A 23,406-nucleotide genomic window follows, 5' to 3' on the forward strand; every position below is an offset into this window, starting at 1 on the left:
ATCTGTTGGAAGGGATGTAATGTACATCTTTTCTTATTCGGTCCTCTGATTGATGATTCTTTCCTGTTGATGATTCTTCTGTTTGATCTGCAATTGACAGTTTTTCCTATAACTGATGTGGTGTGGTACCGCATGAGAGTTCCCCTTCTGTCCTCTGAAATCCATTGTTAGAATTCCTTTATTAATTTTCACACCACCTGCAATGTATGAGAGATCCAGTTGCTCCATATCCTCACTAGCATTTGGCACTGTTTTACTTTGAGGGTAGTGGGTAGAGGGCAATGACTTTGCTGTTTTCATTGTCTGTAAATTACTTTGAGGCTCTGGGTGTATAGGGGAATGTAGAATTAGTCCAAAACACTGTGCATCTTTGAAGACCAGAGTCTTTCAGCATTTCTGATTGTCAACAGAAAAATATGACATCACCAAGGAGGCAATAAATGGCTCTGACACCAGTGCAAAGAGTTTCAAGAACAGTTTTTTGTTTTGTTTCTTCCTAAGAACCTGGGCTCTTTCCTGGAATTGTGGACATTTTTGGAGTTGGAGGTGGCCTTCTGGAATATCGAGCTAGTCTGCTGGCTGGGAAGGGTTTTGCTGTGATGGCTCTGGCTTATTGTAACTATGAAGACCTCCCCATGGGCATGGAAAACCTACATCTGGAGTACTTTGAAGAAGCTGTGAACTACCTGCTTAATCACCCTCAGGTTGGCACTTCTCTAAGTTTTGTGTTCTATATGTCATCTCTCCTCTTAAATGCTCTTGATTTTCACACAACTTGACAAATTCATGACCATCACTCCCTGTCCCCAACACACGCTACCTTTCATAGTCACTTCTTTCAGACAGCTTCTATGCAGTTAGATGTTACTTTAAAAGATTTCCTGCTGGTAAAGATGTCCTAGTTGGAATTATGGAATTTTAAATTCTAGTATTTTACGGCATTTCATTACAAGCCCAAACACATTGAGAACCCTCGGTTTGATATAGGAAGTAGGCAGAAAGGGAAGGGGATCCCTGGCCCCAGAAGGCCCCAGTTTAAATGTTTGTATTCAACAACCATCCCTTCTTTGTGCCCCTCTAAGAGCAGAGTATGAAGTTTTAAGGAAGGAGCTGGTGGTCAAGAACCTAGGAAATGTTTTGAGGTTTCTAGGCTCAGGATATCAGAGGATCCAAAGATTAACCTCTCTTATTTTACAGTCAAACAGAGTTCAAAGTTCAAAGTGGATGAAAACTTTGGAGCTCTCAGAAAAGGTGATGGAGTGTAGTGGAACCAGCATAAAATATTTGACAGAGAAAAGTTAAATTTCAATTTTGATTTTACCAATTACTAGTTCCATGACCTTGGGGCCTCTGTTTCCTCCTCTGAAAAATTGGGATGATAATATCATCATCTAATTCTTGGTACTTTTAAGGGGAATAAATGGTTGAAATCAGTCAAGAGTGCTGTCATAGAATCTATAAGGTTAAAAAAAAAAAAAGACTGCTCTTGAGAGGTCAAGCAAAAGGCCATTTATAACACAAGAGTTTGGTAATTGACAAGAGCAGGCCTTCTGGAATAGGGCAAAGCCAAGTACCCTGGAGGGGACTGAGCAGACAATGAAGATCAGAAAGAGAACAACTACAGACAACTTTCCCCACAAGTTTTGCTGTGAGAGTAGAAACTAGAGCAGAGTGGATGTGAGGTCAAGGGGAATTGTTATTAAAATGTAATACATTATAAAGCGTGCGGTACTGATGGGCCTGAGCCAGCAGAGAAGAGAGTTATGAAGGAGAGAGAGTGAGGAAGTAACTACAGGAGCAAAGTCCTTGAGAATGAGAGTGGATGGGATCTAAGCAGAGACAGAGTGGTGGCCTTTGAGAAGAATAAAGACACTTGGGAAACAGGAGGAAGGGGAGAGCTTGAGCTCATGTGGAAGTAAGTAGATTTTGCAGGGGAAAATGAGGACGACTTCCTACCTAATAGCTTCCATTTTCTCCATGAAGTAGGAAGGGCTGAAAGTGAAAGGGAGGGGAGTTAAATGGGCTTTTGGAGATAGGGGACAGTGTGAAATGGTCTTTTGGAGAAGTGAAAAACAAACATCAGTGAAGGGTGGCAGGACTGAGGAGCAATATAGATGCTTATTTGAAATTCATGGTCATGACATGAAAGTAAGACCTGTCACACAAGCATGGATTTTTTTCTCCATCAGTGTTCATCTGCACAAATGCAGACCTGGAGGAAGTGAATAGTAGGTGGATTTAACTGAGGTTAGTATTTTTCCAGGCAAATATGACCAAGAGAGGTATTAAAGGAGTTATGAGTGTTTGCAAGGGAGCAAAATTAACGATGAAGCTTGAAATCTAAGCTGAATGAGGTGGGAATGGAGAACATGAGCGAGGTACTGACAGTGAGAAAGTGGTAGTCAGTCTCAAAGAGACTACTAGAATGGCTAAACTAGAGTAAGAGAGATGGTGATTAGGGAGTAGAATGCTTGGGCCTGAGATTTTGGAGATGATGTCCTTATTGATGACTCGGTTTAGGTTATGACAGTGGGAGTGTGTGGCTGAGGTGGGGTAGAAAAAAAGATCATTGGTGGTTTGGAGGTTAAGGAACTGAACGGCCAGTGTATTCAGTAGTCATCCACGAGACTGCTGAAGTCTCCAAGAATGGTGATGGAGACATTGTGGAAAGCAATGTAGAGAGGAAGGACAGTCAGCATCCCAAGGCTGCAAACCTTGGTAAATAGGAAAGCCCAGATTCAGGCTCAGTTCCTCCTGACTCTCAAGAACAGGCTCTACTCACCCGCTGCACTGTTTCTCTTGGACTCATTCTCCTTTTCCCTCTGTCTTTTTCTCAGGTAAAGAGTCCAGGAGTCAGGCTGCTTGGGACTTCCAAGGGGGGTGAACTCTGCCTCTCCATGGCCTCGTTCCTGAAGGGCATCACCGCGCCTGTCATAATCAATGGTTCTGTGGCCAATACCCTGGGAAACTTACACTACAAAGGTGAGACCTTGCCTCCCTTGGGTTTCAACCCAAAGCGAATCAAGGTGACCAAAGATGGCTTTGCAGACATTTTGGAGGTCCTGAACAGCCCTTTGGAAGGACCTAACCAGAAGAGCCTCATTCCTCTGGAAAGAGCTGAGAGCGCCTTCCTGTTCCTGGTAGGTCAGGATGACCACAACTGGAAGAGTGAATTCTTTGCTAATGAGGCCTCTAAACGCTTACAGGCCCATGGTAAGGAGAAGCCCCAGATCATCTGTTACCCAGGAGCGGGGCAATATATTGAGCCTCCTTACTTCCCCATGTGCCCTGCTTCCCTACACACCTTGGTGGGTGGTCCTGTCATCTGGGGAGGGGAGCCCAGGGCTCATGCCACAGCCCAGATGGATGCTTGGCAGCAGCTCCAGACTTTCTTCCACAAACACTTGGGTAGGGAAAAGAGGACAATCTCAGCAAAACTGTAAGCTTTTATCTGATTGTGTGGCATCTTTGATGCTAATCTATCTTGGGAACAGCTGCCACAATTAGTGTGTCTGTGTAGATTTTTTTCTTTTCAATAATTACATAGAGTTTTTCACCCCTTCACTGTTAAACTGGACTTACTAATAAGTTTTCAAGATATTTATAAATTATTTACTTTTTCAGTTGTTTGAGGGGACAGTGATTCTACAGAAAACACAACGGTGGAGGAAAGCATACCTTTTAGTATCTAACAACACACAACCGATAATGCTGTACCTCTGAAAGGAAAAAACTAATACCTGATAACCATGCCTGGTACTCAACTGGCGCACAGTAATTATTTGTTGAATTATTTATTATTATAATTTAATTTGTTTAATACTTAATTTATTAATGAATAAATGACTACTGTGGAAGAAAAGCATTTAAAATATCAAAATACTATTCAGCTTTGAGTTTTTCCTTTAAGAATGGATGTGTTACATTAATTACTAATCTAGTTAGATTACTACTTAGTTGTAAAGTTACTAACAGTTACTAAATTAGATTTCTACTTAGATGTAAAACTACTAAATATTTTCAAAGCAAATGCATTTTTAGTTCTTTGATAGCTACTCCTTGAATGAGTAAGGATTCTCCTAGTGCAGATAAACTAAGCTATGTTCCTATTGACACATATGTACCTTTATGATTTATTTGCTTTGAAAGCTGGTAAAACATTATTTTGGTGAGTTTCATAAGTGATTTTAATAATGATTAGCTTGCAAATAAATGATGACTTAGTATTCCCAACACTTGATAGAAATAATTCCACAATAAACTTACTTATCTTTTCTAAAGTTTAATGTGTTCAAAATTTTAAAAATACATTAATTTATGATTATGATGTTCTGTTTCCTCAACTTTCTTTTTCAATAAAGCAATTCTTGACATTTGTTTTTCCCTGAAACTCAAAACTGTACAGTGCTTTTTGTTTTGTCAGCTTTTTCTTCTATACCACTGTGAGGCAGGTGTCATCTTCTTTTTACAGTTGACGAAATCGAGACTCAGTGAAATTCTCTGCATAGTACCTGTAGACTTGGGGCTCAGTCTCCCCATATAGTTTCTTCTCTCCTTGCTAAGCCCATCCATGCTCTCTGTGGGATAACAGCACCAGCCACAGGGAAAGGAAGTGGCTCTTCTTTCTCCTGTGTAAGTTTTCGGTGGAATTCCTGGACTTGGCAGTGTCAGGATGGGGGTTGTTTCAGGGTACCAGATGTTAAAATTACATATAGGAGTAGATCTGGAACCATGTCTGAACCCTGGCCTTGATGTGCTGTGATGGTTTTACAGGACCTGACAGACACCTCAAGATGCCAACACCCCTTCCCTTGATTGTTAACTATGTGTAAGTGATCTGCACTCCTCCCTTCCTCTCTCCTCTCTTTGTATCTCTCCTTCCACTACTGCCTGTAAACAGGGTGATCCAAGACATTGAAGGAACCTCCAGTTTATCAAGCTGGAATGCCAGGCTTCTCTAGAGATTCTGGGGCTGATCATGACGGATAAAAAGCAGAAGCAGGAGAGATTTGAAGGCCAATTAATGACCCATTCAAATTGTAGACTATGTATTTCAAAAGACCCAAGATAATTTCCTCTTTAAATTCTTTTGGGTGGGAGGAGGTAAGAAAAGGCAGAATAGAGATGCCAGAGGCATGGGTTCTGGAGAGAGGAGTGAAACGACATACTACTGAGGTGAAAATTAGTAAAGAATTCAGAGGGATAGTGGCTTTTGGTATGGGTCTTAACTGATAGGATTTCTTTTTCTCTGAATCTAAAGTAATAAAATTTCATAGGAAACTTAGAAAATAGAGATTATTCAGTAGAAAAGGAGCTGCATATAATCCATTCACTAGAAACTAGTACACTTAACATTTTAGTATATTTCCATTTTCCTCCAGCCTTTTATTTTCTGCATATGTATGAGTATTTTAGAAAACTGGGATTTTGTTGTGTGTATTGAGTTTTACTCAATTACATGTACATCCTTTTTTGCTTAATATCATATGATGATTATTTTACCATTTTTATATTATATTCTTCAAACGTATGACTTTTTAAAAACAGTGACTCATATTCCATTGGTGCTACTATCCTTCATTTAACCAATCCCCTATTATTAGGCCTTGACATTGTTGTTGGGTTTTCATTATAAAGTCTGGTCCTGTGGTGACAGGACTTGTACATGTGTTCAGTCTTTGTGTGTGTCATTGATTACTTCTTTAAGAGAGATAACTTTGAAAGGAAATTACTGGGTCAAAGTTATGAACACTTTTATGACTCTTTAGTATGCGTTCTGGAAACTGTCAGTCTACACCATCAGGGGCACTGTATGAGACACCCCTGTTGCATTACCAACACTGGTGCAATGTATGTGTGCATGCTGGGTGTGTGTCTCTAACCTTTTTATCTTTATTTATTTATTGGAGGTCTTCTCCATTTTATTTCTTTCATTGCACATATCCAGGTGTTTCTTTTTAACTGAAGTATAGTTTCTGTACAGTATTATGTGTTACAGGTTACAGTATAGTAATTCACAATTTTTAAAGGTTATATTCCATTTATAGCTATTATAAAATATTGGCTATATTCCTTGTATTGTACAATATATCCTTGTAGCTTATTTTATATCTAATAGCTTGTATCTCTTGATCCCCTACCACAATGTTGCCCCTTCCCCCTTCCCTCTCTCCACTGGTGACCACTAGTTTGTTCTCTATAAGTCTGCTTCTTTTTTGGTTTATTCACTAGTTTGTTGTATTTCTCAGATTCCACATATAAGTGATATTATACATTATTTGTCTTTCCCTATATGACTTATTTCACTTAGCATAATGCCTTCCTAGTCCATCCATGTTGCTGCAAATGGCAAAACTTCTTTTTTATGGATGAGTAGTATTTCACTGCATATATATACACATATGCATATATGTATCTCACAACTTCTTTATCCATTCATCTGTTAATGGATATTTAGGTTGCTTCCATACCTTGGCAATTGTAAATAATGCTGCTATGAATACTGGGGTGCATGTATCTTTTTGAATTAATGTTTTTGTTTTTTTCAGATATATACCCAGGAGTGGAAGTGCTGGGTCACATGGTAGTTATACTTTTAGTTTTTTGAGAAACCTCATACTGTTTTCCACAGTGACTGCACCAATCTACATTCCCAGCAACAGTGTGTGAGTGTTCCCTTTACTCTACATCCTGGCCAACATTTGTTATTTGTGTCCTTTCTGATAATAGCTATTGAGGCACATGGCAAGCTGGTGCATGAGTGGTAAAAGAATTTACCAGAGACAAAGAAAAGTTTAAGAAACAAAGGAGAAGTTTAATAGATATGCTGCTATAGGCAACAGTGGGCCACACAGATGAGAGGTGCCTGTGTGAGCGCTGGAGTGAACGTGCAGGGTCTTTTATTGGGGAAGGGGCTATGAACACAAAGGGATGGAGGCTGTGTGATCAGCTTGTGCACAGGTACCTGATTGGTTACAAGTGAGGTAAGACTTGTCAGGGGTTATTCTGAATAATAGGACTCCAAGAAGGGCAGGATGTGTAGTGAGGCCTGTCTGCCTGGGGAATGATGAGATTAGCCATTTCTTTGGGTGGTTAGTTCTGTTAAGGTAAACACATGTCAAGGAAAAACGTTCTTTATCTTCTTTGTGAAATAACGCAGGCACACAGAGGATCCAGGAGTGGGGGTTAAGGCTGACAGTAGACTCCAGGCACATGAAGAGCCCAGGAGTGGGGGTTTTATGGACTTCGGAGAGCGCCAGCCCGCTCCACCAGAGCCATCTGGCCACTGGGAGGAAAAGGACATTTACTTTAAAAAAAAAAATTGTTATAGACATTTAGAAGAATAATGCTAAGTCCCTGAAAGAAAACTATCCTGAAGTAAATATTTCCTAAACAATTAAAAAAAAAACTCTAAGAATCATAAAGTCTGCAGGAACTTGGCTAATCAAATCCTAGAGCACTAAATTAATCAGTACAAAATTGAAAGGCTTTATATCTGTAATAAAAAAAAATCATCTTTGTGGAGGAGGAAACTTTAAAGTAGGTCACCAATTGGAAACTATGGAGAAAAGCAGTGGGAAAGGTGAACTAGCTCACTGAAGTTGTAAGGATGTGTAAACTGTCACACCAGTGTAATTTCTTGATTTTTCATGGAAAACATATTTTTTACTTCCATATTAAAGTCCAATGGCGCCCAATTTTTTTTGCTTACATTTTTTGTCTTAGTTTTATGGTATTAGTTTTATGATATTACCACAGAATACTGAGCTTAGTTCACTTCCTGAAAATAGAAAAACTGGGTGATTCCCTGTCTACTGTAGAAAAAGATGATTTTTTCAGCCCCACAGTCAGCTGCCCCTCACTCTTGGTGGCATCTCTTCTCTGCATCAGCAATTCAGGTGGTCAGGACAGCCCTCTGATTGAGCTTACTGTTAAGAATATTGTATCTTCTATACTGGTTGAAAGATTCATCCAGAAGAGGTTCTCGGAATCTGACACAGATTTCGTGCCTCCCTTTCCATTTTTGCAACATCCTTTTGGGCTCTATTTCAATACTTCTTGCTATTCCAATATCAACAAAATTCCTGCCAGGAATGCATGTGAATTCACCTAATCTCACCTGTGTAGGGGAGCAAAACTTTACCACTACTCTTCTCGGGTTTCTGGCTGGGCTTGGGAATAAACTTGATTTAAGACAGATTGACAAGAGAAAAACATACCAAGTTTATTTTTACATGTACATAGAAGACTCCACAAGAAAATGAAGCCCCAAGAAGCGGAAAAACCTAAGTATTTATGTACTATGTTGAAGGGAGGAGAAACTGGAAAAAAATATATGGGGGAGATTCAAGGAAGAGAAGTTTTCTAACATCATATGTAGAATTCTCTCAGGTTTGACTCCTGTTTCTGGTGATAAGACTGATCTTTCCTCCTGGTATAGGGAGGGCAGCTGTCACATGGGAGTTGGACCTTCTGCTTTCAAGGGAGAAAAGTAATGTAAGTGCCCTTCTTGTACCTGCTGCTTTTCAAGTGCCTTTAGCTCAAAATAATCAATATACCAAAATGATATATCTTGGAATGGCATCACCTGAACGCTTCACCTGAATCATTTCCACAGTGTCTCTCATCCCACTTGATTCTGAAATTTGAAGATACACTGAGGAAGAATTTTTTCATCTTCAATACTGCTATGTGCTTGATTTCTTTTTGTTTCCTAACATGTTTTTTCTAATGTCAAATTCTGAGTTCAAATCTAAAGCACAACAATCTTCTAAAAGTCAACCTCCAAATTCCTAATTAGTCCCATTGATAGTTGTAATTCCTATTAATCTCATATTTTCTTTCTCTAAATTCTAAAAAATTTCCTTTCTTATTCTAACTTCTATAAAGCCATCAATACCATAGCAGGTACCCTTCACTGCTCTCAGGGATATCGTCAAGTGCTTGCCCAGCAAACATTACCCTTCTCCCTGTTTTAAGAATTCCTGATTTTCATTCACTTATTGGCCATCTCTTGCCACTACGGGCTTTAGGAAAAGCTAACTCCACCCTGATGGCAAGTGCAATGACAGTGATCCCTATTTGGTTTAAGTACATCTCAACATTCTGTCCAGGGGAAAGTGCGTGACTTAGGTGACATACTTGGAATTCTGGATGTTTTCTCTCCCACTAGATATGAATAAAGATGCAAGAAGCCCCAATTTTTCCGGCAGCCACCTTATGACACTGTGAATGTCAGAGCAGACAAAAAAGAAACCGTTCTTGGTGTCATCACTGAGCTATTGAATCAATCAGATATGAAGCCAGAACTTTTCCTGACTTACTATCCAATAAATTTCCTTATTTCTTTAAAAGCTTTATTTTTTAAGCATGTTTAGATTCATACTAGATGGAGAAGAAGGTACAGAAATTTCTTACACAGCCCCTTGCCCCACATACGTACCAGCTCCCTCACTATCAACATCCCACACAAGTCCTAACATTTGTTACAACTGATGAGACTACATTGATCCATTATTATCACCTAAAGTCCTAAGTTTATATTAGGCTTAACTCTAGGTGGTATACATTCTATGGGGTTGGACAATTGTGTCATAACATGAATCCATCCTTACTGTATCATACAAAATAGTTTCACTGCCCTGAAATTCCTCTGTGCTTCACCTATTCAACCCTCCCTCCCTCCAACCCCTGGTAACCACTGATCTTTTTACTGTCTCCATGTTTTGTCTCTTTTAGAATGTCATGGAGTTGGAATCATACAGAATGTAGCCTTTTTACATTAGTGTCTTTCACTTAGTAATATGCATTTAAGATTCCTCCATGTCTTTTCATAGTTTGATAGCTCATTTTCTTTTTATTGCTGAGTAATACTAAATTGTCTGAAAGTACTACAGTTTGTTTTTCCATTCACCTACTGAAGGACATCTTGGTTTCACCCAAGTTTTGTCACTCTCCTCATTTTGAAGCAAGTTGGGCACCAATCGTCAGTAGCACCCCTTTAAGCCTTGCTTTACAGAGCTGACCTTTTTCTAAGATGTAGCTCTGCCAACTGGAACGCCTGTGTTAGGTTCCACAATTGCCAAGGAAAGGAAATAGAAGGAATCGTGTTTTATGACCAGCCCAAGGGGTATCATTTTGGCCGTCATTCCTTTGGTAGAACTTAGTCATCTAAACCTACAAAACCACAGGGGAGACTGGGAAATATTGTCATCCTGTTTCCCGGGAAAGGGAAATAAACTGGTGATGTTGATTAAAAGTGCATCCAGGATGGTTGTGGCATAGGGAGCCAGTCATGCTCTTTGGCAAACACATCCTAACTGAGCTACACTTCCTGGAGCATTAAGCCCCAGGTAACACTTGAGACCACACTCAATAAAATGTGAAGAATTTGCTTGAGGGAATATCCTACTGGTAAATATACAGGCTTCAAATCTCCACAATGAGGAGAGGGAGGCAGCTCTGTCCAAAGGGGTGACTAAACTAAATACCTCCAGTTCAAGAAAAAAAAGAATAAAGTCCTCTTTTTAAAAAATAGGACAGGGGAGTTGCCCCCAGTGAGCCAGCATATTCAGAAACCTGAAGTTAAGCCTGTTAGTGACATTAATACACCTCATACATTTATATAGAACCTACAGTCACTTGCCATTCAGGAAGGGGCCTGTTGGAGAAAAAAGATTTCTACAACAGCAGAAGAAACATGCAAGCTATCTAAACCAATGACTCTAACCCTTCATTCATAAATATAAATGGACCATGAGGAAAACCAACAGCATGAACCACAAGGACTACAATGAGCAAACAGAACCACTGACCCAGGATTAAACACAGATAATCCACAGAACCACATATAATTTAGAAAAAAATCCTCATTGACATCCTCAGATTTTATATTTGAGAATATTTTACTGGAAGAGAAGAAAATTTTTAAAAATTGGAGAAAAATAATTTATTGGAAATTACAAATATGATCGCTGAGATAGACAATTCAGTAGATGAGCTGAAAAAAAGAAAACGGACAATGGCTAACAGCCAAATTAGGAATTCAGAAGGAAGAGTTAAGAAAATCTCTCATAATTTTGCTAAAACAAGAGGTTGGAAATGCATGAGAAAAAATTAAGGCAGAGAAGATTGCAACACATGCTGTGTTCTACTAGCAGCAATGGTCTTTTTTTTTTTTAATTGAAGTATAGTTGCTTTACAATGTTGTATTAGTTTCTGGTATACAGCAAAGTGATTCAGTTATATATTTTTTTCATATTATTTGCCATTATGGTTTATTATTAAGATATCGAATATAGTTCCCTTTGCTATACAGTAGGACCTTGTTGTTTATCTATTTTATATATAGTAGTTTGTGTTTGCTAACCCCAAACTCTTTATCCCTCTCCCACCCCCAGTGGTGTTGGTTTTAGATTAACAAATTACAAAACAGAATAGGCTTTGCTCAGCACCAAGTTTACTTAGCTTTAAGAATTCAAGATAAGAGAAAACACAGCCACAGAATAAAGTAATTCTATACTCAGGATGCATGTGGTCACATGAGATGAGGCTAAGAATGTACAGACAACTTCTGGCTTCAGATTAAAAGGCTCTATACGGAAGTGAAAAGAAAGTCATAAAAAATTCCCAATTATGTATTGAAGAATCAGCACTACCAAAAGAGAGGCCTGACCTTTACCCTTGGCTACTAAAGGTAATCTCTAGGCTATCCAAATATTATGCTTGATACCAGTATCTTTGCCCAGGGGCCTTGTGTCACACTAGATGATTTAGGATCGGCACTGTCCACACCTTAGTGTAGGGACTGGCCATACCAGAAAGACCAATAGTGTGATTCAGAGCAGGTGCTTCGGGTATCAGTCCACCTGCAGACTTAAGACTGAGATCAACCACGCAGGCAGTCAATCAACCACACCTATGTAATGGCCCAATAAAACTCTGAACACTGGGGTTCAGGTGAGCTTCCTGGTTGTGCAAAGTACTGCACATCAAGGCCAAGAGTAACACGTCTTGACCCCACAGGAGAGGACAACACAAGCTCCATGTTATGAACTGACCTGGACTCTGCCCTGTACACATCTTCCCTTGGCTGATTTTAGTACGTATCTTTTCCTGTCATATCCAGGAATATGATGGCTTTCATTGCGTTCTGCGAGTCATGCTAGGAAAATTACTGAAACTGTGGGTAGTTTTGGGAAGCTTTGTCTCACCCAAACTTACAAGTGGTGTCAAAAGAGGGTGATCTCTTTTAAGGACTATTCCCTTTAACTTTGTAGTTCACCCCAAACACCTTGCACCAATCAGAATGAAGTGGATAATTTATCATTTCTTTGGCTGTCTAGCATCTGAACCTCCTTTCTAAGTTAGCATAATTTCCTTAGTTTTATGTGACTTGCTTGGGGAGACCCCAACTATTAGAACAGAATTTAGAAAGAGCATTAGCATTAGAGATTGTTGGTAGTGACAGAAAATCCCCCAAAGAGTGGCTTAAACAAGACAGATGTTAATTTCTCTCTCATGAAAATTGCAGATAAGTGGTACACTGCAAGGATTATTTTCTACAGTGTCAGGCACCCAGGCTCTGCTTTCACATCATGGTATAAGGAAAGCTAGCTGCTCCAGCTATCATGTACGATTCCAGCCAGCAGGAAGAAGAAAGGAGTAGGAAAAGGGCACACTGTCTCCATGATAATACTTTCCCCAACATTCACATTCTCCTTCTGCCTCTACCCAGTTGATCTGAACTTCATTACATGTCCACATCAAGCTGCAAGAGAGATGGGGAAATACAATCTTTATTCTCGGAAGCCACGTACTCATAAAATATGCAATCCAGCAAGACAACAGAACAGTCACAGATGTTTATATATCTAATATAGTTTCAAATATATAAAGCAAACATTTTAAAATACAGGAAGAAATCGAAAGATCTACAATAATCATATCTGTATTTAAACTTAGAAACTGACAGACATAAGATAAACAAGTAAATGTATAGAGGATATGAATTACATAAATAATCAACTTGATTAGACAGATAGTCAGAGAGAGAAAGACAGTAGGAAACTTTGTTCCCGTCTGTATGTGACAGATAACACACATTCTTTTCAAACACTCTTGGGATATTTAAAAAGTTGACAGTGCACAGAATGTTAAAAAATTCAAAAAAAATCTCAAGAATAGAAATGATGCAGACTATATTCTCTAAATACCATTCAAGAAAATCAGAAATAAACTAAAGGTTACAATCCACTTGGAGCATTAACACCTTTCTTGGAGAGATGAAAAGTGGAAGTTAAATCACTTTGGAAAACATAGGGGTTGCTAATGTGTCTATCTTCTAAAGTCATACATTTAATTGAAAGTTGATGAAACAAGAAATAAAAAATCAAATATATTATTTAAAATTACAAACACAACCAAAAGAAAAACTGAAAATAACAATACGTCTATCAAACACTGGGAGGAGAAAAAGCAAGTAGAATGTTCACAGACAGTAAACAATTCTAAAATGCATAAATTAAGAAATAGAGAAATAGGCATAGTATTTAATATAATAGAGATAACTATAAAAACTAGTGAAACGAGAAAATAGAGATAGTTAAAAGAAGTTGCTCAAAGAACACAGGACTTTATGACAGAGGAGGGGTGGAAAAGAAGACTGCTGATTTGCATTTTAAGTTCTTTTCCTACTCTTATACTGCAGAAATTACTTGGGAAAAGTGTAGATTTTTCAATTAAAACAAAAGCTGTTTCTAAATAACTTGGATTTAAAAGGAGCTGAAATGTTACAGAAACGACAGGCCAGCCAAGAAACAAGCACCACTCAGAGGGCTGGAGTACTCAGATTTATTACACCGGCGGGCTCAGAGGGGCTTCTGCTCCGAAGCTCTGAGCACCTCCAAGACGTGTGCATGAGGTTTTATAGGGTTAATTACAAGCTTGGGGTATTCGGCCAATAGGCATGGAACAGTTTTAGCAGCATCATTATCAAAAGTAGAGGCAGGGAGGCAGCAAACTAACATTTCAAGGCCAGATATGTCTCTCTGAAAATCCAGCTGGCTAGCAAAAAAAACATGAGCAGGGAATCAGCAAACCAACACTTATTAACTTAGATTTATGAGTTAGCCCAGCGGAACTCAGATCAGTAATCCGACACTTGTTACACTTGGAATTACGAGTAGGCCCAGCCCGGCTTTTCCCTCAGGAAAACTAAAAGGAAGCTAAAAACTATTTTAAGATTATGATGAAACAATAATGAAAACACAACTAGTTAACTGTTGAATAACACAAGTTTGAACTGTGCAGGTCCGCTTATACATGGATCTTTTTCAGAAACACATACTACACCATTCACTGTTGGTTGAATCATTGGATGCAGAACCACATGATAAAAAGGACAAACTGTAAAGGTATACTGAGATTTTCAACTGCATGCAGGGTTGGTGCCCCCAAACCCTGAGGTGTTCAAGGGTCAACAGTACTCCATATAAAACCATCACACATATAGCCATATTAGTATTCAGAGGAAAAGTATAGCCTAAATAAACTTATTAGTATATAAGAAAAACAAAAGAAATAACCATTCAACTCAATAAACTTTAAAAAATTTAACCATTTAAACAAAAGAAAGAAGGCATGATAAAAAAAAATTAAAAGCAGATATTAAAGACATAGAAACAGGAAGCAACAATAATATGAAAGATGAAAAGGTTAGTCAAAGTACAATCAACCCTCCACATTCCATGGTTTTTGCATCTGTTGGATTCAACCAACTGCAGATCAAAAATATGCGGGAAAAAAACAAAATCCCAGAAAGTTCCAAACAACTAAACTTAAATTTGTCATATGCAGGCAACTATTTACATAGCATTCACATTGTATTTACAACTATTTACATTATATTAAGTACTACAAGTAATCTAGAGATGATTTAAACTATATGGAAGGATATTCATAGGTTATATACAAATATTATGCTATTTTATATTACAGACTTGAGCATCTACAGATATTGGTATCCTTGCAGGTCCTGAAACCAATCAGATACTGAGGGACAAATGTATTCTAAGATTTTTGTCATATTCAAGAGAAAGGTAAAGATACTAACTGTACACTCTGTTAAAATATTAAGAGTAACCATTAAAATAACCATTCAAAATATTTTATTTTGAAAAATATAATTTTCAAAAATTCAAGAGTAACTACTAAAAGAAGGTTTAATTTACATATGAATAGAAGAGACCACAAGAAAAAAGAAAACTTTATCAAATCCAAAGAAAAGCAAGAAAGAAGTACAAAAGAAGCACAGAGAAAGCACACAATAAAATGATAGAAACATCTGAATATATCAGTAATCACAATACTTATCTATGGATCAAACTTGCCTGTTAACTTAAATGGGTTATCAGACTGAATTTAAAAAAATTAGCTTCAGCCATTTCTAGGAGATATACCAAAAAAAAAAAAAAATTAAAAACGGAAAACCGAGAAAAAGAGAAATCAGGCAAATACTAACAAAAAAGAAAACGAGTGTTGCTGTATTAATATCAGTCCAAATGAACTCAAGGCAAAAAAGTATTTCTATAGGTAAAGAAGATTATGATTTTTTTAAAAAGTTCAATTTACCAAGAAGACACAACAACTCTGTTGTACTTAATAAGATCACTTCAAAATATAAAGGATAAAAGTATTTGAAGAAAATGTAGGAAGTTATTTTCTTACTTTGAGAGTATTTATGCTTGGGTTTTCTCAAAAACAGACCCTAAAACTACAAAACATTGTTGAATAAAAATAATGAAGGCCTAAGGAATGAAAAGATATCCCATTTCATGGGCCAGATGACTTACTATTAAGTCTTATTTAATGTAGTTAGTCTAAGTTAAGATGGTAATACTTCCCATTATGGGCTGAATTGTGGCTGCCCAAAATTCGTAGGCTAAAGTTCTTTTTTTTTTTTTTTTTTGAGGTACTGGAAATTGTACCCAGGACCTTGTACATGCCAAGTATGCATGCTACCACTAAGCTATACACTACCCACCATATGTTGAAGTTCTAATCCCCAGTACCACAGAATATGACTGTATTTGAAAATAGGACTCTTAAAGAGGTAGTTAAGGTAAATGAGGTCATATGTGCAGGCCCTAATCCAATATGACCGGTGTCCTTATCAGAAGGGGAGAATAGGATACACATATGCATGAGAAAAGACCATGTGAAGACACAAAGGAAAAGCCGTCATCCACAAGCCAAGGAGAGAGTCCTGGAACAGATTCTTCCCTCATGGCCACAGGAAAAAAGAAAGTTGCCGATATCTTGATCTTGAATTTCTACCCTCCAGAACTGTGAGAAAGTCAATTTCTGTTGTTTCAGCCACTCAGTCTGTGACTGGCAGCCCTAGCAAACTAATATACTCTGCAAATTAATCTACAGATTCAATGTAATCTCCATCAAAATTCCAGCTGGCTTCTTTGCATAAACTGAGAAGTTGATTCTAAACTTCCTATTAAATTTAAGAAACCCATAATCTTGAAAAAGAAGAATAATGCTGGAAGACTTATAATTCCCAATTTTAAAACTTACTAGAAAGCACCAGTAATTAAAACAATGGTACATGCACAAGCAGAGACATAAAGATCAATGCAATAAAACTGACATTCCAGAAATAAATACTCACATTTACAGATAATTGATTTTTGACAATGTTGCCAAGCAAATTCAAGGGGGAAAGAACAGTCTTCCAAATTGTGTTGACACAACAGGATATCCATATGCAAATAATTAATTTCAATCCTACATATGCATAAATAAAAATTAACTCAAAATGGATCAAAGACATAAATTTAAGAACTAAAATACAGAATTCTTAGAAGAAAATATAGAAGTAAATCTTTGTAATCTTGTATTAGACAATGGTTTTACATCAAAGTATAAGCAACAAAAGAAAAATAAATTGGACATCAAAATTGAACACTTTTATGCATCAAAGGATAACAAAAAATTACAAAAACAACTCACAGAATGGTAGAAAATATTTCCAAATCACATATATGTAAGGGACTTGTATCTAGAATATACAAAGAACTCATCAATTCAATAGTAAAAAGCAGCAGGGAAAAGCAACTAGTACCAAATAAGAAAATCCCTTAAGAACGTCAGCTGACTATTCAGCAGAAATTATGCAGACCAGAGGGGAGTCACACGATACATTTAAAATGATGAAAGGAAAAAAACCTACCACCAAGAATGCTCTACTCAGCAAGGCTATCAGTCAGATTTGAAAGAGAGATAAAGAGCTTAAAAGATAAGCAAAACTAAAAGAGTTCAGCACCACTGAACTACTTTAGAAGAAATATTAAACTTCTCTAAGGAGAAAATAGGCCACAACTAGAAATATTAAAAGTGTGAAAGAAAAAATCTCATTGATTAAGGCACAGTAAAGGTAGTAGATCAACCACTTGTGAAGCTAATTTCAAGGTTAAAAGACAAAAATAGTCAAAACACTTATAGCCACAATAAGTAGTTAAAATATACATAAAACAAAAGGAAGTAAAGTATGATGTCACAAACAGTAAATGTGTTGGGGGGGGAAATGCAGTGTGGTAAAATGTGTCTGAAATTAAGAGATCAGCAACTTAAAATATTCACAGATATATGTTGATTTCTATAAATAAACCTCATGGCTGCCACAAAGAAATTCTATAATAGACACACATATACATAAAAGAAAGGAATGCAAACATAATACTAAATATAGTCATCAAATCACAAGAGAAGAGAGCAAAGAAGAAATAAACAAGAACTACAAAAATAACCACAATACAATTAACAAAATCACAATAAGTACACATGTATCAACAATTATTTTAAATGTAAATGGACTAAATACTTCAATCAGAAGACACAAAATAGCCGAATGGGTAAAATAACAAGACCCACCTATATGCTGTCTATGAGAGACTCATTTCAGATCTAAGGACACACACAGACTGAAAGTGATGAGATGGAAAAGGTATGCCATACAAATAGAAAATAAAAGTAAGCAGGGGCAGCAATACATATATCAGACAAAAAAGACTTTAAAACAAAGACTATAACAAGAGACAAAGGAGGATATTACATAATGATAAAGTGATCAATCCAACAAGAAAATATAACACTTGTAAATATAATGCACCCAACATAGAAGCACCTAAATACATAAAGCAAATATTAACAAACATACAGGGAGAAGTAAGCAATAACATAATAATAGTAGGGGTCTTTACTACCCAACTTACATCAATGAACAACACATCCCATCAGAAAATCTGTAAAGAAACACAGGCCTTAAATGTCATGTTAGAGCAGATGGACGTAAGGCATATATAGAACATTCTAACCAAAAGCAGTAGAATATACATTCTTTTCAAGTGCACATGGAACATCCTACAGGATAGATTACATGCTAGGCCACAAAGCAAGTCTCGATAAATTTAGAAGACTGAAAATATATCAAGCATCTTTTTCACTCACAATGGTGTGAGATTAGAAATCAACTTCAAGAAAAAAACTGCAAAAACACAAACACATGAAGTCTAAACAACATGCTACTAAACAACCAATGAGTGATGATATCAAAGATGATATTGAAAAATACCAGAGACAAATGAAAATGGAAAGAAAATGATACAAAATCTACAGGATGCAGCAAAATCAGTTCTAAGAGGGAAGTTTAAAGGGATAAAAGCCTACCTCAGGGAACAAGAAAAATCTCAAATAATCAACCTAGACTTACACCTAAAGGAACTAGAAAAAGAACAAACAAAACCCGAAGTTAGTAGAAGAAAAGAAATACTAAAGATCAGAGCAGAAATAAATGAAACAGACATATCAAAAAAAAAAAAACCCTAACAGAAAAGATCAATGAAATTAAGAGCTGGTTCCTTGAAAAGAAACAAAATTCATAAACCTTTACCCAGAGTCATCAAGAAAAAAATAAAAAACAAGGGCCCAAGTAAATAAAATCAGAAATGAAAAAGAAGTTACAACTGTAACCACAGAAATACAAAAGATCATATGTAATACCTACAAACAATTATATGCCAATGAAATGGAAAACCTATAAGAACTGGGTACATTCCTAGAAAACACAATCTCCCAAGGATGAATAGGGAAGAAATAGAAAATATGAACAGAACAATTACCAATAATGAAATAGTCAGTAATAAAAATTTCACCAAACAATAATAAAAAGTTAACATCTTTCTCAAACTATCCCCCAAAATTGAAAAGTTCAAAGTGAAGGCTTATGAACTCATTCTACAGGCCAGTATGACCCTGACAAAACCAAAGACATCACATACAAAAAAGAAAATAATAAACCAGTATCACTGACAAACATAGACGTAAAAATTCCTGACAAAATATTAGCAAACTGAATTCAATGATACATTAAAAGAATCATACAGAATAATCAAGTGGGATTTATCCTAGGAATGCAAGAGTTGTTCAATATCCACAAATCAATCAATGTGATATACCACATTAATAAACTGAAGAATAAAAATCACATGATTATCTCAATCAATGCAGAAAAACCTTTTCTCTCAACATCCATTTATGATAAAAACTTTCAAAAAAGTGGACATAGAGGGAAGGTTCCTCAACATAATACACACCATACATGACAAACTGAAGCTAACATCATACTCAATGTTCAAAATGTGAAAGCATTTCTTCTAAGATCAGGAAAAAGACAAGGATGCCCACTCTTTCCACTTTTATTCAACATAGTATTGGAAGACCTAGCTACAGCAATCAGGCAAGTAAAGGAAATAAAAGGCATCCAAACAGGAAAGGAAGAAGTAAAACTCAGTGTCTGCAAATGATGTGATACTATATATAGAAAATCCTAAAGAAACTACCAAAAAACTATTTGAACTAATAAATTCAGTAAAAAAAATTTCAGGATACAAAATTAAAATACCTAAAGCTGTTGCTTTTCTATACACTAACAACAAACTATGAGAAAGAGAAATGAAGAAAAAATCCCAGTTACAATTGCATTAAAAAAAGTAAAATACATAGTAATAAATTTAACCAAAGAGGTGAAAAAGCTGTATTTTATAAGCTATAAGATATTGAGGAAAGAAACCGAAGAGAACACAAATAAATACAAATACATACTGTGCTCATGGACTGGAAGAATTAATATCTTTAAAATGTTCATACTACCCCAAACAGTCTACAGATTCAATGCAATCCTTATCAAAATACCAATGGTATTTTTCACAGACCCAGAACAAACAATTCTAAAATTTTTGTGGCAACACAAAAGATCCTCAAGCCAAAGTAATCTTGAGCAAGGACAACAAAGCTGGAGGTATCATGTGCCCTAGTTTCAAACTATACTACAAAGCTACAGTCATCAAAACAGCATGGTATTGGCATAAAAACAGACACCTAGATCAGTGAAGCAGAATAAAAAGCCCAGGAATAAACGCATACCTACATGGTCAATTTACCTATTACATAGGATACAAAAATATACAATATGGGAAAGATAGTCTCTTCAGTAAATGGTGTTAGGGAAACTAGTCAGCTAATGCAAAAGAATCAAACAGAAATACTTTCTCACACCATAGACAAAAATAAACTAAAAAAAGGCTAAAGACTTAAAAGTAAGACCTGAAATCAGAAAACTCCTGGAAGAAAACAGACCGTATGCTCTTTGACATTGGTCCTAACAATGCATTTTTTAAAATGTCTCCTCAGGCAAGGGAAACAAAATAAACAAATGGAACTACATCAAATTAAAAAGCTTTGGGGTAGCAAAGGAAACTATCAACAAAATGAAAAGGCAGCCTATTGAATGGGAGAAGATATTTGCACATGGTATATCTGATAAGGGGATAATATCCAAAATATACAAAGAACTCATACTATTCAACATGACAAAAACAAACAACTTGATACAAAATAGGCAGACTATCTGCACAGACATTTTTCTAGAGAAGACATTCAGATAGTTAGCACACACATAAAAAGATGCTCAACATCACTAATCATCAGGGAAATGACAATCAAACCCACAATGAGATATCACTTCACATTTGTCAAAATGGCTATTATCAAAAAGACAACAAATAACAAATGCTGAAAAGAATGTAGAGAAAAGTGAATCCTCATGTACTGTTGGTGAAAATGTAAATTGGTGCACTCTGGAAAACAGCATGGAGGTTCCTTAAAACATTAAAAATAGAATGCCCATATGATCCAGCAATTTCACTTCTAGGTGTTTTTCTAAAGAAAATAAAACACTAATTCAAAAAGACAGATGCACCCCAATGTTCATTGCAGCATTATTTATAGTAGTCAAGATATGGAAGCAACCTACATGTCTATCAATAGATGATGGTTTAATAAGATGTAGTATATACATTACTGAGCATAAAAAAGAATGAAATCATGCCACTTGCAACAACATGGATGGACCAAGGGGTATTATGCTAAATGAAATGTATCAGACAGAGAAAGACAAATACCTATGATTTCATGTATGTGTGGAATCTAAAAAACGAAACAAACAAAACAAGACAGAAACAGACTCATAGATACAGAGAAGAAACAGGTGATTGCCAGAGGGGAGGGGGTAGAGGGTTGAGTGAAATAGGTGAGGGACATTATAAGAGGTACATACTTCCATTACAAAATAATTGAGTCACAGGGATGAAATGTACAGCATAGGAAATATAGTCAACAATATTGTAATAACTTTATATGGTGACAGGTGGTAACTAGACATATGGAGATGATCATCTCATAATGTATAGAAATATCAAATGACTATGTTGTGCACTTGGAACTAACATAATGTAGATCAATTATACTTTGATTTTTTTAAATGGGCAAAATAATGGATACTTTACCAAAGAAGATATATATATGACAGACATATGAAAAGATGCTCAAAATCATATGTCTTTAAAGAACTGCAAATTAAAATAACAATGAGATACCACTACACACCTATTAGAATGAATCAACTCTGAGATACTGACAAACCATATACTGGAGAGGATATGCAACAGCAGGAACGCTCATTCATTGCTGGTGAAAATGCAAAGTGGTACTGGCACTTTGGAAGACAGTTGGGTATTTCTAACATAGTTAAACACAGCCTTAACATATGATCCAACAATCACTCTCCTAGGTATTTAAATAAATTGAAAACATATGTCCACATAAAAAACTGCACACGGATGTTTATAAGAGCTTTACTCATAACTGCCAAAACTTGGAAGCAACAAAGATGTGGTCAATAGGTGAGTGGATAGACACATTATGGTACATCCATACAATAGAATATTATTCAGTGATTAAAAGAAATGAGCTATCAGGTTTCAAAAAAAACATGATAGAAGGTTAGATACACATTGATAAGTTAAAGAAGCCAATATGAAAATGCTACATACTGTACACCTTCAACTATATGATATTCTGGAAAAAGCAAAAATGTCAGTGGTTGCCAGCAGAGGTGTGGAGGGGACAAATAGGTGAAGCACGTGGGATTTCTTGATCAATGAAACTATTCTGTAGGTTGGTGTAATGGTGGATACATGACATTATTTATTTCTCAATTTCTTAGACCAGTACAGGCATACCTTGGAGATACTGCAGGTTTGGTTCCAAACTACTGCAATAAAGTGAGTTGCATGAATTTTTTTGTTTCCCAGTGCATATAAAAGTTATGTTTATCCTATAGTATAGTTAATGTGCAATAGCATTATATGTTTAAAAATGCAATATCTGCAAAGAGCAATAAAAAGAAGTATGCCTATATAACCCAATTTAAATTTAGACTTTAGTTAATAATAATGTATCAATATTGGTCCATCCACTGTAACAAATATGCCACAGTAATACAAAATATTAATAATAGGGGAAATTATGTGGGAAGGGAAAAGGGGATATGGAAATTCTCTATACTTTCTGTTCAATTTTACTGTAAATTAAAGCTTTTTCAAGAATAATGCCTACTAATATTTTTTAAATTAAAATTTATATTTTAAAAAGTGGTTGAAGTGGAAAAATAATACAAAAATACACAACTTGCTTTTAATTTTTAAAAAGCAAACAAATAACAACAAAAAGAATAGTTCCATTGTTTTCACACTCCCATATGTTTACCTACTTTAAACATTCAGAATCAAAATATAATTGGATGCCCTCATCTTTAGGGGAAGTAGCAAATGGAAGAGAAGAGAGTATCATTCCACATTGTAAACTTTTCATTACTGCTTACTATGTTTTGAAAAATACATTTTTTCCTTTAAAAGGAAGTGAAAAAACAGTACACAAACTTATGGCAAATATCTGGAGACCACGAGGAAGAAAACACCCTTGGGCTCAATCTCTGGCTAC

General features: G+C 36.2%; 2 protein-coding genes across 3 annotated transcripts in view; one reads left to right on the forward strand and one right to left on the reverse strand.

The window, feature by feature from the left end:
* Positions 1 to 4,336, forward strand: part of LOC102545132 (acyl-coenzyme A thioesterase 1) — a 40,241-nt gene extending 35,905 nt beyond the window's left edge. For both annotated transcript variants that reach the window (XM_015240760.3, XM_072963389.1), the window contains exons 2-3: positions 502 to 704; positions 2,838 to 4,336. In XM_015240760.3, the coding sequence (XP_015096246.1) occupies positions 600 to 704; positions 2,838 to 3,443 (711 nt within the window). In that variant the 5' untranslated portion in view covers positions 502 to 599 and the 3' untranslated portion in view covers positions 3,444 to 4,336. The remainder of the gene's footprint in view (positions 1 to 501; positions 705 to 2,837) is intronic.
* Positions 1 to 23,406, reverse strand: part of HEATR4 (HEAT repeat containing 4) — a 72,222-nt gene that overhangs the window by 47,326 nt on the left and 1,490 nt on the right. The window lies entirely within an intron of this gene.

Source organism: Vicugna pacos, chromosome 6, assembly GCF_048564905.1.
Source record: "Vicugna pacos chromosome 6, VicPac4, whole genome shotgun sequence".
Taxonomy (NCBI): Eukaryota; Metazoa; Chordata; class Mammalia; order Artiodactyla; family Camelidae; genus Vicugna; species Vicugna pacos.